A 15,612-nucleotide genomic window follows, 5' to 3' on the forward strand; every position below is an offset into this window, starting at 1 on the left:
GAATGATGGGAATTGCAGTTTTCTTAGAGCTGGAGAGCCAAGGTTCCCCACCCGTGAAGGGATAGATCCTAGAGCACACTCACGTCCTCAAATTTCTTGGTTTTCGCCAGGTCACAGACTTGATTCATGGCGCGGACACGGACGCTCAGAGCGCTCTCTGGGCTCAGCTCCTGGAAAATAGATTAAAAAATGTGAACAGAGACAAACAGATACATAGTAATATGGGGCCTGTCATAACGGAACGGAATGTGTCATCATGGAGGAGTTATAACATTACTGCAAGTCTCTCCAACCTGGCTGCAGAACTATAACTCCCAGCATGCCCTGACAGGATTCTGCTGGAGAGGAACAGGTTGGGGGATCACCCATCTAGACTGTGATTTGGGTGCCCTCTGGGTTTCCATGACAACACAGTAAATGACAGGAATGACAAAGTCTCAGTAGTGCAGCCTCAGGCTTCAGGCCTAGGAGTAAGATATTAGCAGCTTCCACATATGTGAAGTCTGAATGGTTGTGGTTCTTACTTTCAGTAACTCGGCGGTGATGATATACTCCGGCTGCCGCCATTCCGAGTGTTTGGTCTTCCCACGTGACGGCCCCAGGCCCAGGAACATCTTCACCTTCTCCTTCAGGCCGGGGTCTCGGCCCATTTGTCTCGCCATGGCTGCAGGGATAGGGGGACCCTGTGGGAAGAGGAGCAAGGAAAACGCTGTAACTTGTGCTCTATATATAGTGGTGCTCCAGCTATTGGGAGACTACAACTCCCAGCATGCCGTGCCCTGACAGCACAGGAAACACTTCCTTCTTAGAGAGGTTCTGCAGCAGCTGGAATATGGGTTATCAGGGAGTATCATAGTGGTGGCAAAATTTATTGCTGCAGCAATAGCAAGGGTGAAAAAAAAAAAAAAAAAGTGGCAGCTTGGGGGCAAAAGTGCAATGAGGTGCCTCAGCAGCTAGGGGGCGCAACAAGCAAAGGATGCCGCAGCAATAGCAAGGGTGAAAAAAAGCTGCGGCAGCTAGGGGGCAAAAGTGCCATGAGGGCCTCAGCAGCTAGGGGGCGCAACAAGCAAAGGATGCCGCAGCAATAGCAAGGGTGAAAAAAAGCTGCGGCAGCTAGGGGGCAAAAGTGCCATGAGGGCCTCAGCAGCTAGGGGGCGCAAACAGCAATAGCAAGAGATAGAGGGCAAGTACTAAGAGGTGCAGTAGCAGCAGTGTATGACTGCAGTAACATGACTCCAAAGAGGTGCTGCAGCAGCAGTGTATGGCTGCAGTAACATGACTCCAAAGAGGTGCTGCAGCAGCAGGAGTGTCAGTAATAAGAAGGTAGTATAGCAGATATACATATTATAAGCTGAAGGGGCAATAGCAAGAGGTGCTGCAGCAGGAGTGTCAGTAACAAGAAGATAAAGCAGCAGACCTATATATAATCAGCAAGGGGGGGGGCAATAGCAAGAGGTGCTGCAGCAGCTCCTCCCCACACCTTCTTCCACTCACTGACAGCAAGCACGGTTACAGTTTATTGCAGTCACTTCCCCAGGACTACAAGTCCCAGCATACCCCGGGCCAGGCTGAGATTTGTAGCTTAGTGACAGTCAGGGGCCGCAGAATGCAGCAATAAATGACGCAGAGTGTGAACCTAGCGCAAAACAACAGCGATAGAAAGTGCAAAGCGCTGCGGTCCCGCTAGGAGCACTGTATACACAGCGCCACAAGGTAAACAAGCCCGAGGAGGCGCACAGGACAGGCCCGGCAGCGCCCCCTGCTACAGCCCGCAGGACGCCCCGCACCCACCTGGAGCTCCGCCGCCCTCCTGTCACCCGGACGCCCGGCCAGCGCTCTCTACTTCAGCTCTTGGCTTCTGGGCCTGCAGACGCCGCCCACTTCAGTCCAGCGCCCCGCCCACATGGCAGGTCACGTGCCGCGCTCTGTTAGAGAGGGCTGCTGGGAGATGTAGTTTTCTGAGGCAGCTCGAACATGTGAGGGGGGAAATATGAGCGCTGGAAGAATCACCACCAGGAGCGGGAGGAAGATACTAGAAGGGGGAAAGAGTAAGAAGAAGGCTGAGGAGGCTGCAGGTGAGAGGCAGAAGGGTGTAGTGTGGGGCTCACCAGCTGCTCCAAAACTACAACTCCCAGCACGCCTAGGGCAGTCAATGCATGCTGGGAGTTGTAGTTTTGGATCAGTCTTAAGTTGGGGAACGCTGCTGTACCTTATTCATTGCGCATGCTCACCATATATCAATGTTATAGGGCAGTTTGATGTGTAAATCAGTGTTGCTCAATTTGATGCAGTTTTAGGTCCATTAATTCTGCAGCATATCGTAAAGCAAGGATAGGGAACCTTTGGGCCTCAAACTACAATTACCATCATGCCTGGACAGCCAAAGCTAAAACTTTGGCTGTCCAGGTATGATGGGGATTGTAGTTTTGAGGGAATAGGGGCCGAGGTGGCTGCACCTAATAGAAGGGAATGGGGGGGGGGGGCCGAGGCGGCTGCACCTAATAGAAGGGAATGGGGGGGGGGCTGCATCTAATAGAAGGGAATGGGGGGGCCGAGGCGGCTGCACCTAATAGAAGGGAATGGGGGCCGAGGCGGCTGCACCTAATAGAAGGGAATGGGGGGGGGGGGGCTGAGGTGGCTGCATCTAATAGAAGGGAATGGGGGGGGCTGAGGTGGCTGCACCTAATAGAAGGGAATGGGGGGGGGGCTGCATCTAATAGAAGGGAATGGGGGGGCCGAGGCGGCTGCACCTAATAGAAGGGAATGGGGGGGGGGGCCGAGGCGGCTGCACCTAATAGAAGGGAATGGGGGGGGGGGGGGGTTGAGGTGGCTGCATCTAATAGAAGGGAATGGGGGGGCCGAGGCGGCTGCATCTAATAGAAGGGAATGGTGGGGGGGCCGAGGTGGCTGCATCTAATAGAAGGGAATGGGGGGGCCGAGGCGGCTGCACCTAATAGAAGGGAATGGGGGGGGGGCTGCATCTAATAGAAGGGAATGGGGGGGCCGAGGCGGCTGCATCTAATAGAAGGGAATGGGGGGGGCCGAGGTGGCTGCACCTAATAGAAGGGAATGGGGGGGGGCTGAGGTGGCTGCACCTAATAGAAGGGAATGGGGGGGGGGGGCTGCATCTAATAGAAGGGAATGGGGGGGCCGAGGCGGCTGCACCTAATAGAAGGGAATGGGGGGGGGGGCTGCATCTAATAGAAGGGAATGGGGGGGCCGAGGCGGCTGCATCTAATAGAAGGGAATGGGGGGGGGGGCTGCACCTAATAGAAGGGAATGGGGGGGCCGAGGCGGCTGCATCTAATAGAAGGGAATGGGGGGGGGACCGAGGCGGCTGCATCTAATAGAAGGGAATGGGGGGGGGGCGAGGCGGCTGCATCTAATAGAAGGGAATGGGGGGGGGGGGCGAGGCGGCTGCATCTAATAGAAGGGAATGGGGGGGGCCGAGGCGGCTGCATCTAATAGAAGGGAATGGGGGGGGGACCGAGGCGGCTGCATCTAATAGAAGGGAGGGGGGGGGGGACCGAGGCGGCTGCATCTAATAGAAGGGAATGGGGGGGGCTGAGGTGGCTGCATCTAATAGAAGGGAATGGGGGGGGGGGGGGCTGCATCTAATAGAAGGGAATGGGGGGGGGACCGAGGCGGCTGCACCTAATAGAAGGGTATGGGGGGGGGCTGAGGTGGCTGCATCTAATAGAAGGGAATGGGGGGGGGGGGGCTGCATCTAATAGAAGGGAATGGGGGGGCCGAGGCGGTGCATCTAATAGAAGGGAATGGGGGGGGGGGGCTGCACCTAATAGAAGGGAATGGGGGGGCCGAGGCGGCTGCATCTAATAGAAGGGAATGGGGGGGGGACCGAGGCGGCTGCATCTAATAGAAGGGAATGGGGGGGGGGCGAGGCGGCTGCATCTAATAGAAGGGAATGGGGGGGGGGCGAGGCGGCTGCATCTAATAGAAGGGAATGGGGGGGGCCGAGGCGGCTGCATCTAATAGAAGGGAATGGGGGGGGGACCGAGGCGGCTGCACCTAATAGAAGGGAATGGGGGGGCCGAGGCGGCTGCATCTAATAGAAGGGAATGGGGGGGGCTGAGGTGGCTGCACCTAATAGAAGGGAATGGGGGGGGGCTGAGGTGGCTGCATCTAATAGAAGGGAATGGGGGCCGAGGCGGCTGCACCTAATATAAGGGAATGGGGGGGCCGAGGCGGCTGCACCTAATAGAAGGGAATGGGGGGGGGGGGCGAGGCGGCTGCATCTAATAGAAGGGAATGGGGGGGCCGAGGTGGCTGCATCTAATTGAAGGGAATGGGGGAGGGACCGAGGCGGCTGCATCTAATAGAAGGGAATGGGGGCCGAGGCGGCTGCACCTAATAGAAGGGAATGGGGGGGGCTGAGGTGGCTGCACCTAATAGAAGGGAATGGGGGGGCTGAGGTGGCTGCACCTAATAGAAGGGAATGGGGGGGCTGAGGTGGCTGCACCTAATAGAAGGGAATGGGGGGGCCGAGGCGGCTGCATCTAATAGAAGGGAATGGGGGGGGGCCGAGGCGGCTGCATCTAATAGAAGGGAATGGTGGGGGGGCCGAGGTGGCTGCATCTAATAGAAGGGAATGGGGGGGGGACCGAGGCGGCTGCATCTAATAGAAGGGAATGGGGGGGGGGACCGAGGCGGCTGCACCTAATAGAAGGGAATGGGGGGGGGGACCGAGGCGGCTGCACCTAATAGAAGGGAATGGGGGGCCGAGGCGGCTGCATCTAATAGAAGGGAATGGGGGGGGGGGGGGCTTCACCTAATAGAAGGGAATGGGGGCCGAGGCGGCTGCACCTAATAGAAGGGAATGGGGGGGGGGCTGAGGCGGCTGCACCTAATAGAAGGGAATGGGGGGGGGGCCGAGGCGGCTGCATCTAATAGAAGGGAATGGGGGGGGGACCGAGGCGGCTGCATCTAATAGAAGGGAATGGGGGGGGGCGAGGCGGCTGCATCTAATAGAAGGGAATGGGGGGGGGGCCGAGGCGGCTGCATCTAATAGAAGGGAATGGGGGGGGCCGAGGTGGCTGCATCTAATAGAAGGGAATGGGGGGGGGACCGAGGCGGCTGCATCTAATAGAAGGGAATGGGGGGGGGACCGAGGCGGCTGCACCTAATAGAAGGGAATGGGGGGGCCGAGGCGGCTGCACCTAATAGAAGGGAATGGGGGGGGCTGAGGTGGCTGCACCTAATAGAAGGGAATGGGGGGGGGCTGAGGTGGCTGCATCTAATAGAAGGGAATAGGGGCCGAGGTGGCTGCACCTAATAGAAGGGAATGGGGGGGGGCTGAGGTGGCTGCACCTAATAGAAGGGAATGGGGGGGCCGAGGCGGCTGCACCTAATAGAAGGGAATGGGGGGGGGGCGAGGCGGCTGCATCTAATAGAAGGGAATGGGGGGGCCGAGGCGGCTGCATCTAATTGAAGGGAATGGGGGAGGGACCGAGGCGGCTGCATCTAATAGAAGGGAATGGGGGGGCCGAGGCGGCTGCACCTAATAGAAGGGAATGGGGGGGCTGAGGTGGCTGCACCTAATAGAAGGGAATGGGGGGGCTGAGGTGGCTGCACCTAATAGAAGGGAATGGGGGGGCTGAGGTGGCTGCACCTAATAGAAGGGAATGGGGGGGGCCGAGGCGGCTGCATCTAATAGAAGGGAATGGGGGGGCCGAGGCGGCTGCATCTAATAGAAGGGAATGGTGGGGGGGCCGAGGTGGCTGCATCTAATAGAAGGGAATGGGGGGGGGGACCGAGGCGGCTGCATCTAATAGAAGGGAATGGGGGGGGGACCGAGGCGGCTGCACCTAATAGAAGGGAATGGGGGGGCCGAGGCGGCTGCACCTAATAGAAGGGAATGGGGGGGGCTGAGGTGGCTGCATCTAATAGAAGGGAATGGGGGGGCCGAGGCGGCTGCACCTAATAGAAGGGAATGGGGGGGGCTGAGGTGGCTGCATCTAATAGAAGGGAATGGGGGGGGGGGGCCGAGGCGGCTGCATCTAATAGAAGGGAATGGGGGAGGGACCGAGGCGGCTGCATCTAATAGAAGGGAATGGGGGGGCCGAGGCGGCTGCACCTAATAGAAGGGAATGGGGGGGGCTGAGGTGGCTGCACCTAATAGAAGGGAATGGGGGGGCTGAGGTGGCTGCACCTAATAGAAGGGAATGGGGGGGCCGAGGTGGCTGCATATAATAGAAGGGAATGGGGGCCGAGGTGGCTGCATCTAATAGAAGGGAATGGGGGGGGGCCGAGGCGGCTGCATCTAATAGAAGGGAATAGGGGGGGGCTGAGGCGGCTGCACCTAATAGAAGGGAATGGGGGGGGGGGCTGAGGCGGCTGCACTAATAGAAGGGAAGGGGGGGGGGGCTGAGGTGGCTGCACCTAATAGAAGGGAATGGGGGGGCCGAGGCGGCTGCACCTAATAGAAGGGAATGGGGGGGGGGCTGAGGTGGCTGCACCTAATAGAAGGGAATGGGGGGGGCCTGAGGTGGCTGCATCTAATAGAAGGGAATGGGGGGGGGGCCGAGGCGGCTGCATCTAATAGAAGGGAATGGGGGGCCGAGGCGGCTGCATCTAATAGAAGGGAATGGGGGGGCCGAGGCGGCTGCATCTAATAGAAGGGAATGGGGGGGGGGGCCGAGGCAGCTGCATCTAATAGAAGGGAATGGGGGGGCCAAGGTGGCTGCATCTAATAGAAGGGAATGGGGGGGGGGGCCGAGGCGGCTGCATCTAATAGAAGGGAATGGGGGGGGGCGAGGCGGCTGCACCTAATAGAAGGGAATGGGGGGGGGGCTGAGGTGGCTGCATCTAATAGAAGGGAATAAGGGGGGGGGCTGAGGTGGCTGCACCTAATAGAAGGGAATGGGGGCCGAGGCGGCTGCACCTAATATAAGGGAATGGGGGGGGGGCTGAGGTGGCTGCACCTAATAGAAGGGAATGGGGGCCGAGGCGGCTGCACCTAATAGAAGGGAATGGGGGGGGGGCTGAGGTGGCTGCATCTAATAGAAGGGAATGGGGGGGGGGGCCGAGGCGGCTGCACCTAATAGAAGGGAATGGGGGGGGGGGCGAGGCGGCTGCACCTAATAGAAGGGAATGGGGGGGGGGGCTGAGGTGGCTGCATCTAATAGAAGGGAATGGGGGGGGCTGAGGTGGCTGCACCTAATAGAAGGGAATGGGGGGGGGGGCTGAGGTGGCTGCACCTAATAGAAGGGAATAGGGGGGGGCTGAGGTGGCTGCACCTAATAGAAGGGAATAGGGGCCGAGGCGGCTGCATCTAATAGAAGGGAATGGGGGGGGCCGAGGCGACTGCATCTAATAGAAGGGAATGGGGGGGGGGCCGAGGCGGCTGCATCTAATAGAAGAGAATGGGGGCCGAGGTGGCTGCATCTAATAGAAGGGAATGGTGGGCCAAGGCGGCTGCACCTAATAGAAGGCAATGGGGGGCCGAGGCTGCCCCTAATAGAAGGGAATGGGGGCTGAGGCGGCAGCACCTAATAGCAGGGAATGGGGGGGGCAAGGCGGCTGCACCTAATGCCGAGGTGGAACATTTGGCATTCCAGCTTTTGCAAAAACTACAATTCCCATCATGCCTGGACAGCTGAAGTTTTAGCTTAGGCTTTTTGGACGTGATGGGAATTGTAGTTTTGCAACAGCTGGACGGCTGAAAGTTTCTCATCCCTGCTGTAGAAGGTAATGGGGGCCGAGGCGGCTGCACCTAATAGAAGGGATCAGGGATGAGATGGGCCTGTCACCTCACCTGAATAAATAAGGGGATTGCTTGGTGATTCTTCTGCTAAATCCCCCCATCTGGTGACTTGTTTTCAGGCCCGGCTGTGAAGGCCTCATCCTCAGGAGCGGCAGGCGGTAAGAGAAGGATACAGGTAGAATATGAGGCAACAGATGAGACTGACAAGAAGCTTAAGTGGGAACCAAAGAACTGGAGCAAACAACTGGAGAACATCCGGCAGATGAGGAGCGACCGTGACGCCCCTGTGGATCAGATGGGGGCAGAGAAATGTTTTGATCAGAAGGCCGGGCCACAGGTAACACCTCCTACATACACCCACATGGGTTTTCTGCTGTGGATTTTGATGTGATAATGCCACTGCTGAGCACTGCTGATCTCCTGTGAGGGTGTCATAGATGGGTATTGTGGTATAGGCTCACAGTCTGTGGGTGCATGTATGGTGACAACATAGGAAAAGAGGCTGAAAGGGACCCTGGCACCCCTGGCAGAATCCACACAACCCCCAATAGAGCCCCCAATACTTACCACCTCCTGCCGGTTCCAACACAGAGAAATCGGCTACTGCTCGTCTGCGTGCTCAATATGCAAAAATATTGTAAAGACCCTAAGATGTAAAGGGGCAAAAAAAAGAGATTTGATTTTTAGTAAGAGGGAAAAATTCCTTCTTGACCCCAAATATGTTGTAAGAATTAGTCCCAGGACCAAAACCATGTGTGTGTGTAATCATAGTCGTGTGATACTTACCTGGTTTGTTTTGGGGAGTTCAGGTATAGTGGCCAATTTGTTAAGATCACTGGGGTCAGTGGCCACAGGACTACAATAAGTGGCTATTTTTCCTGACCAGGTGCCAGATGGGAAATACTCACAGGCCGCTTGTGGGGTGTAGAGGGTCATGAGGTAGTGGTGTTTCATGCCAGCCGGATATTGGAGGGAAGCTCAAACAAGGTCCAATGGTAATGTGCAGCATGATGTTGATGGAGAGCTTCTACAGCTAAGGTATGGATCAGCGACACAGAGTTCTGGGCACCGACATGGGTTAATCTTAGTGGGTCCAGCTTGGTGCTGTGAAGGTAAATCCATCCACAGAGTTGGGGGCCGGCCCATCCTCGGACCACCGCAGGTCTTTATTTTATCATTGAGTGTTTTCTGTGTGGTTTACTTCATGATTTCCCACTTTTTGGACACAAGTGACTTTGTTACCTGATTATTGATAGAACACCTATAAAAGTTTAAAATGCTTTACCAACAGTGACCAGTAGATGGCAGTATATACCAATCGCTGTACACTTTATGTACCGTGTTCGAGGTTTGCAGTGTGTTAGGTATATACAATCATTATTTTGTTCTCAAGATTTAACTTTTCCGGCTGCAGTTCCATCATTGTCAGTGACACCCAGTCTTTCAGTCTTTGCACCTTTCATCTTTGTACAATAGAGGGGGTAGCTGAGCAGTAGACACCCCCCTTCCCCTCTTACATGCTATAAAAGTTACAGCAGGGAGGGTTATAGAGCCCCTTTAATCTTGCAGCAGGTTCTTGTTTTACTAGGAGCCTATGCCAGACAGAGCAGCAGATGGTGGGGACTGGCCCCAGTACAGGAGGGCAGCACTGGTATCCACAACGCCTGCTGCTGATCTATGGGCATGTGGTTGCCATGTCTGCAGTGTGAATGTATTACACCAGAGATCCCCAACCTGTGGCGCTTCAGCCATTGTGGTGGAACTATAACTCCCAGCAGGTCCTGCATTCTCCAAACATACTGGAGCCAGATGGTTGCTTTATGGTCCACATGCTGGAATGCCAGTAAAATCATGTCCCCTGCCGCACTACCCAGATAAAAGCTGTACACATATATAGGTGTATATACCCTGTATGTCTGGATTTAAATGCCCCTTATTTATGGCATATCTGGCGCCATCTACTTGTCTGATGTACTTTGTATGTGCTTAGTAATATCCTATAATTGATAGGTTTAAGATAAGCAGCATTCTCACTATATATATATATATATATATATATATATATATACAGATTATAGACACAGACCAGAGTAGGAGATGAGGGGATCATTGTGGATGGGTGCTGATGTATTTGGGGGTTACAGCCTAGTTATTTCCAGCAGTAATTGATCACCCGCTTTGTTTCTTTACAGGTGATGCGCTACCAGGTCCTGCTGTCCCTCATGCTGTCCAGCCAAACAAAGGACCAGGTGACCTCAGCGGCCATGACCAGATTACGAGAACATGGCCTGACCGTGGACAAGATACTGGAGACGGACGAAGAGACACTGGGGAAACTTATCTATCCTGTGGGATTCTGGAAGGTGACAGAATGATGGTGACGTGGTGGTAGACAATGCCAGTCTTGGCTGTAAAACTCTCTGAATTAAGGGAGTGGTCTCTCTAGAATCCCTGTTTATTAGCAAGAGCTATGGTGTGTTTACACAGAGATTTATCTGACAGATTTTTGAAGCCAAAGCCAGGAACAGACTATGAACAGGGAACAGGTCGTAAAGGAAAGATTGAGATATCTCCTCTTTCCAAATCCATTCCTGGCTTTGGCTTCTAAAATCTGTCAGATAAATCTCTCTGTGTAAACGCACCACTAAGAGCTGCTGTAAAGAGTGGTTACTGCTCTGGAGGACTCATCGTGATCATAAATAACATGGTCATTCATGTACTGGAATGGACATTTACAGTACCACATTTCGCCAGTAGTGGCCACTGTGGGATAAACAGAAGACACAGCTAATAGTTGAGTGTTTCATATTATGGAACTTGTCTTTAGAGACCCGACAAAACTGAACAATTCCTTTAATCTTGATTTCTTACCATAGAGTAAGGTGAAATACATAAAGAAGACCACGGAGATACTTCAGGAGCAGTACGGTGGCGACATTCCTGATAATGTAGCAGAGCTGGTAAAGCTTCCCGGAGTAGGACCTAAAATGGCTCATCTGATTATGGATATTGCCTGGAACAAGGTTTCTGGAATCGGTAAGGATGAGACTGGATCCAGATTGCTGACTGTTTCCATTTCAGATACCTTTAATTTATTATCATGATTTTCAATCACCACAATCCATACAGGTCACATTCACACTGAGCAGTTTCCTCTAGATTCAGTGGAATGAAATGGTTTCCTTGGATAATTGTATACCCAGTGAATGTCCATTGATCTGGCACCTGATAGCCTGGAAATCCCAATAATTTGTTAGGTATCCTTTACACAGACAGATTTATCTGACAGATTTTTGAAACCAAAACCAGGAACAGACTATGCACAGGGAACAGGTCATAAAGAAAAGACTGAGATTTATCCTCTTCTCAAATCCATTCCTGGCTTTGGCTTTCAAAATCTGTCAGATAAATCTGTGTTAAGGCACCCTTATACAACACACTTAAAGGGGTAGTTCAGGATTGGAAAAACATGGCTGCGCTTTTCCAAACAGAGCTCTATGGATTTTTCTAGTAACTCGGTGAATAGGGGCTGAGTTGCAATACCACATGCAACCTAAGGACAGATGTGGCGCTGTTTTATTACGTTAGCAGCCTTGTTTTGTAACGCTGGACAACGTGAGACTTGTAGTCTGTGATGGCCTCCTGTCTCCTCAGGTGTGGACACTCACGTACATCGTATTTCCAACAGACTGAAGTGGGTGAAGAAAGAAACTAAGACTCCTGAAGACACTCGTGTGGCCCTCGAGGATTGGCTGCCAAGGTGAGGGTCAGGCTGGTCATAAATGGTCTGGTCATTCTGCTGTGGAAAGTCACATCTTGATTTTAATGGTCAGTGCCCCGGCAGCACAGAGTATTTCAGGAGTGGAGTGTGTGGATCTTGTAGGTGTGATGGATCCGCCATATGTGATGCTGGCAGTAAGGATGGGCAAATGATGAGTTAGATAATAGTAAGGTCAAGGTCTTCAGCAGTGCAGAGTATTTCAGGATATGAGTATTCTGATGATGTGTGGTAGGGGCAGTGACATGGGCATAATGCCTGAACAACCCCCTGATCTGATAGAAGTGACCTCTTTTTGTCCATAGGGATCTGTGGAGTGAAATCAATTGGCTATTGGTGGGGTTTGGGCAGCAGGTTTGCCTCCCCGTGTCCCCCCGATGCTCCGACTGCCTGAACAGAGACATCTGCCCTGGAGCGAAGAAGAAGAAGTGACAGAGAAATGGAGACTGGAAGATGAATCCTCTTGGAAGTTTATTAGTTGCGTATAAAGGGTCTGTCTGGTATATCTACAAAATGCAGGGGGTCTCCCATTCTATTAAGCAGATCAGACTGTGGCTACAATAAGCATCTTTCTCTGAGGGACCCAGTATGGCCATGAATTTGACGAACAAGCCATTGGTTTCTCTAAACCTGTAATACCTCATTTGCCCTGCGGAGGCACTGCAGGCAAACTCAACACTTGCTGGCAGATTAGTGATCAAGGAGGGATCCTTCCAGCGAAAAGAATAGCTTAGGGTACAGCTCTATAGTCCTAACCACACTATGATTTTCTTGTGTAAATACACTGTATAGCTTTATGTTTTATTAATAAAAGTTGTGACATTTCTTTTTTTTTTTTTTTTTTTGACAGAGACATGTCAAAAGTTTCATTGGTCTGGGTATTCACATCACGCCTCTTAATAAATTCAGCAAACCTGGAAACCTGGAAAAAGCCACATATTTTGCAGAAATCCAAGGAGCTTAATAATAAAGTCCCCCCTTAAAGGGGTAGTGCTGCGCTAAACAATTATTCACTAAATAACACACATTACAAAGTTCTACAACTTTGTAATGTATGTTATGTTAGTGAATCGCCCCCTTCCCCTTTTTCCCCCCACCCACACCAGACCCGGAAGTGTAGTGCTCTATACACACCTGCTTCTTGCCGACCCCCGTCCACCATCTTGTGCCAATGATGTCAATCCGGCTGAGTAGCTGATGACGCGGCAGAGGGCGGCCGGCACTAGGAACAGTCGGAGCGGTTCGGCCGTCCGTCTGAAGATGACATCATTGGCACAACATGGCGGTCGGGGGTCGGCAAGAAGCAGGTATGTATAGAGCACTACACTTCCGGGTCTGGTGTGGGTGGGGGGAAACACAGGGAAGGGAGCGATTCACTAACATAACATACATTACAAAGTTGTATTACTTTGTAATGTGTGTTATTTAGTGAATAATTGTTTAGCGCCGCACTACCCCTTTAAAGGGGTACTCCACCAAAAAAAAAAAATCTTTCAAATCAACTGTTGCCAGAAAGTGGCAGAGATTTGTAATTTACTATGAAAAATCTCCAGTCTTCCAGTACTTATCAGCTGCTGTATTACCTGCAGGAAGTGATGTATTCTTTCCAGTCTGAAGAGGAGGAGAGTTTTTTTTATGGGAATTAGCTACTGGTCTGGACAGTTCCTGACATGGACAGATGTGGCAGCAAAGAGCACTGTGTCAGACTGGAACAAATACACTACTTCATTTTAAATAGAAGTAAATTACAAATCTCTGGCACTTGCTGGGATCAGTTGATTTGAAAGAAACATTTTTGTTTTGTTAACTACTCTTTAATTATGATACTGGGTGCTCCCCAACTGTTTAAAAGTTAGCGCTAGTACTGACACAGCCAAATGGAATTGAAAAGAGGAAACATTTGAGAATCACAGAACTATAGCATATCCTGGATTTATGCCGAAAATGCTTGAGGTGGGAATACCCCTTGTGACCGATCTGCCCTCAGGTCTGGTTATGTCTCAGCCCTGTAATATGTGACCAAGGCACAGAATGAGGCCCACGTAACAGCCGGGTACTTGGGAAAGCCTTTATTATGCACATAGCAGTACAATATGTGGTGTGTCATAGATAAATGTTATCAGATATGTGCCTTACATAATTACAGGTTTTTAAAAGTACAAAAATATGATTCCAAACAGAGCTACATATAGGCAGCGTAATGGCCGCGTGCGGGGCAGAGGTCTCCTGGCTATCTCTTCTATCAAAAAAAAACAAAAACAGTCCGCCATACAAAACTATACTGCAGACCTCCGACTCTACCAGCAGGGGGCAGCCATTAGGGGCCTGCTGTGCTGGTGAGATATGCTGTAGGATACAGTGGCGTTAGCCGGGCACATTTCAGCCATAGTGGTCAGGTTTTAGAACACTTAAAATAACTCTACGTCCATAAAAAAAATCCATCAGTTTGTTAAAAATATAGTCACGAACTACATCCAACGCCGCGTCCTTCATATATCGTCCTATATAACATGCCGTCTCCACGCTTTCATCCACATTCTACAGCGTCCATTGAGCACCCACGGTTATGGTCGGCACTTCAGTGTTAGTGAGGAAGGATGAGTGATACAGGCCATGGGTGATCACCGCTTCTGATGCTTCCTGTCCAGAGCGCCAGCACACACCTTCAGTCTTATACAGCAATGGCCGGTCTGCATAGCTGCAGTATAACCCAATAGAATGGCCCATGGGGGTCACCTTCCATAAGCTTTCCATGTAATGGTGCACATTCATTTTATAGAAAGTCTTGGTCCTGCTTACAAAGATGTGGAATGATGAGATCCAAGTGACTGAAGATCCTACTCGACCTGAACACTGTGATGGGCTCTGTGTCTCAAGATAAAGGCAGAGTGATGGGAGCTCAACCTCACTGGTTAGTGATGGAAGCAATCAGAACCTCACTGGTTAGTGATGGAAGCAATTTGAATCTCACTGGTTAGTGATGGGGCTGTGCTCAACCTTGGTGCTGAGATGTGACCAGGTTGAAGAATGACACCAAGCTGAACCTCAATGCTGAGTGATGGACCAGAGGTCGACCTCACTGCTGAGTGATGGACCAGAGGTCGACCTAAGTGCTAAGTGATGGGCCCAAATTCAAGTTCAGTGCTGAGTGAATGACCAGAGGTCAACCTCAGTGCTGACTGATGGACCCAGGCTGACCTCAAGGCTCAGTGATGGGGCCGAGCGCAACCTCAATGCTGAGTGATGGGCCCGAGGTCGACCTCAATGCTGAGTGATGGCCAGAGGTCGACCTCAATGGTGAATGAAAGGCCCAAACTCGACCTCAAGGCTAAGTGATGGGACCGAGCTGAACCTCAATGCTGAGTAATGGGGGGCCACTGAAAAATGGCACCATGCTCAATCCAAACTGGCCTAAGCTAAATCTCGATGCTAAGTGATCGGGGCCTGCTCAACCTAAAATGCTGAATGATGGCAGAATATTGAGAAATTGCACTAAGCCCAATCCTAATGCGGAGTGATGGGGTCAGGAATTGCGCTAAATGCCGCGGTATGTGCATCTAGCGGAATGAGTGAAGGTAAGCGCCCCCTCACAGTGGATACTAATGCAATTGGTCCATAGGCTGCTGTGTGGTGACAAATATGTAAAGAGGCACCCCCCACAGAGCAGTCCTAAGATCTCCGCTCAAACAATCTGGAATGTTCAGTAATTGACTATGTTACGTCCATTGTTTAGACCTCTTCACTTATCTCACCCTAGTCTGACTGTGTACAGCTGTATCAACATGTGGCCACCATAAGCCCTAAAACTGCATCACGTGAGGGTAACGCAACTACATCTTAAATGACGTCTGGTTGAGGTGACTTAAAAGGTCAAGAATGGAAAGTGGAACAATTATTGGTGCGGTGTGATGGAGCGATCATCAGAAAACCTTACAATATACGTCTTCCTCCAACTCCCTGGTGTGGTCTAAGAATCAAAGCTCAATAAAAAAAAGGGCTGAATTATAAAGCTGACGGCCTCCTGGGTACATATCCCACACATTGCACAATAGAAGCACATTGTTTTATCCAATATCTGGTAATATTTCTGCCTGGCTTGCAGAACCCAAGC

General features: G+C 51.9%; 2 protein-coding genes across 8 annotated transcripts in view; one reads left to right on the forward strand and one right to left on the reverse strand.

Annotated features, from left to right (window-relative positions):
* TSC2 (TSC complex subunit 2) overlaps positions 1-1,900 on the reverse strand; it is a 49,156-nt gene extending 47,256 nt beyond the window's left edge. For all 6 annotated transcript variants that reach the window (XM_069984031.1, XM_069984032.1, XM_069984030.1 and 3 more), the window contains exons 1-3: positions 1,792-1,900; positions 525-683; positions 84-170 (exon numbers count right to left, since the gene is read on the reverse strand). In XM_069984031.1, coding sequence (XP_069840132.1) covers positions 84-170; positions 525-662 — 225 coding nt within the window. In that variant the 5' untranslated portion in view covers positions 663-683; positions 1,792-1,900. The remainder of the gene's footprint in view (positions 1-83; positions 171-524; positions 684-1,791) is intronic.
* Positions 1,901-1,937: 37 nt separating this feature from the next.
* NTHL1 (nth like DNA glycosylase 1) lies at positions 1,938-12,420 on the forward strand. 2 transcript variants are annotated; one of them, XM_069984040.1, is made up of 7 exons: positions 1,938-2,075; positions 7,843-8,060; positions 9,916-10,086; positions 10,600-10,759; positions 11,378-11,483; positions 11,807-11,978; positions 12,352-12,420. In XM_069984040.1, exons 1-6 carry the CDS (start codon positions 1,991-1,993, stop codon positions 11,931-11,933), a joined length of 867 nt encoding a protein of 288 aa, XP_069840141.1. In that variant the 5' UTR covers positions 1,938-1,990; the 3' UTR covers positions 11,934-11,978; positions 12,352-12,420. The 2 variants fall into 2 exon arrangements, with proteins under 2 accessions (XP_069840141.1, XP_069840140.1); XM_069984039.1 differs by lacking the exon at positions 12,352-12,420 and having other exon boundaries at positions 11,807-12,326.
* Positions 12,421-15,612: the final 3,192 nt, after the last annotated feature.

Source organism: Dendropsophus ebraccatus, chromosome 9, assembly GCF_027789765.1.
Source record: "Dendropsophus ebraccatus isolate aDenEbr1 chromosome 9, aDenEbr1.pat, whole genome shotgun sequence".
In the NCBI taxonomy this organism is placed as follows: Eukaryota; Metazoa; Chordata; class Amphibia; order Anura; family Hylidae; genus Dendropsophus; species Dendropsophus ebraccatus.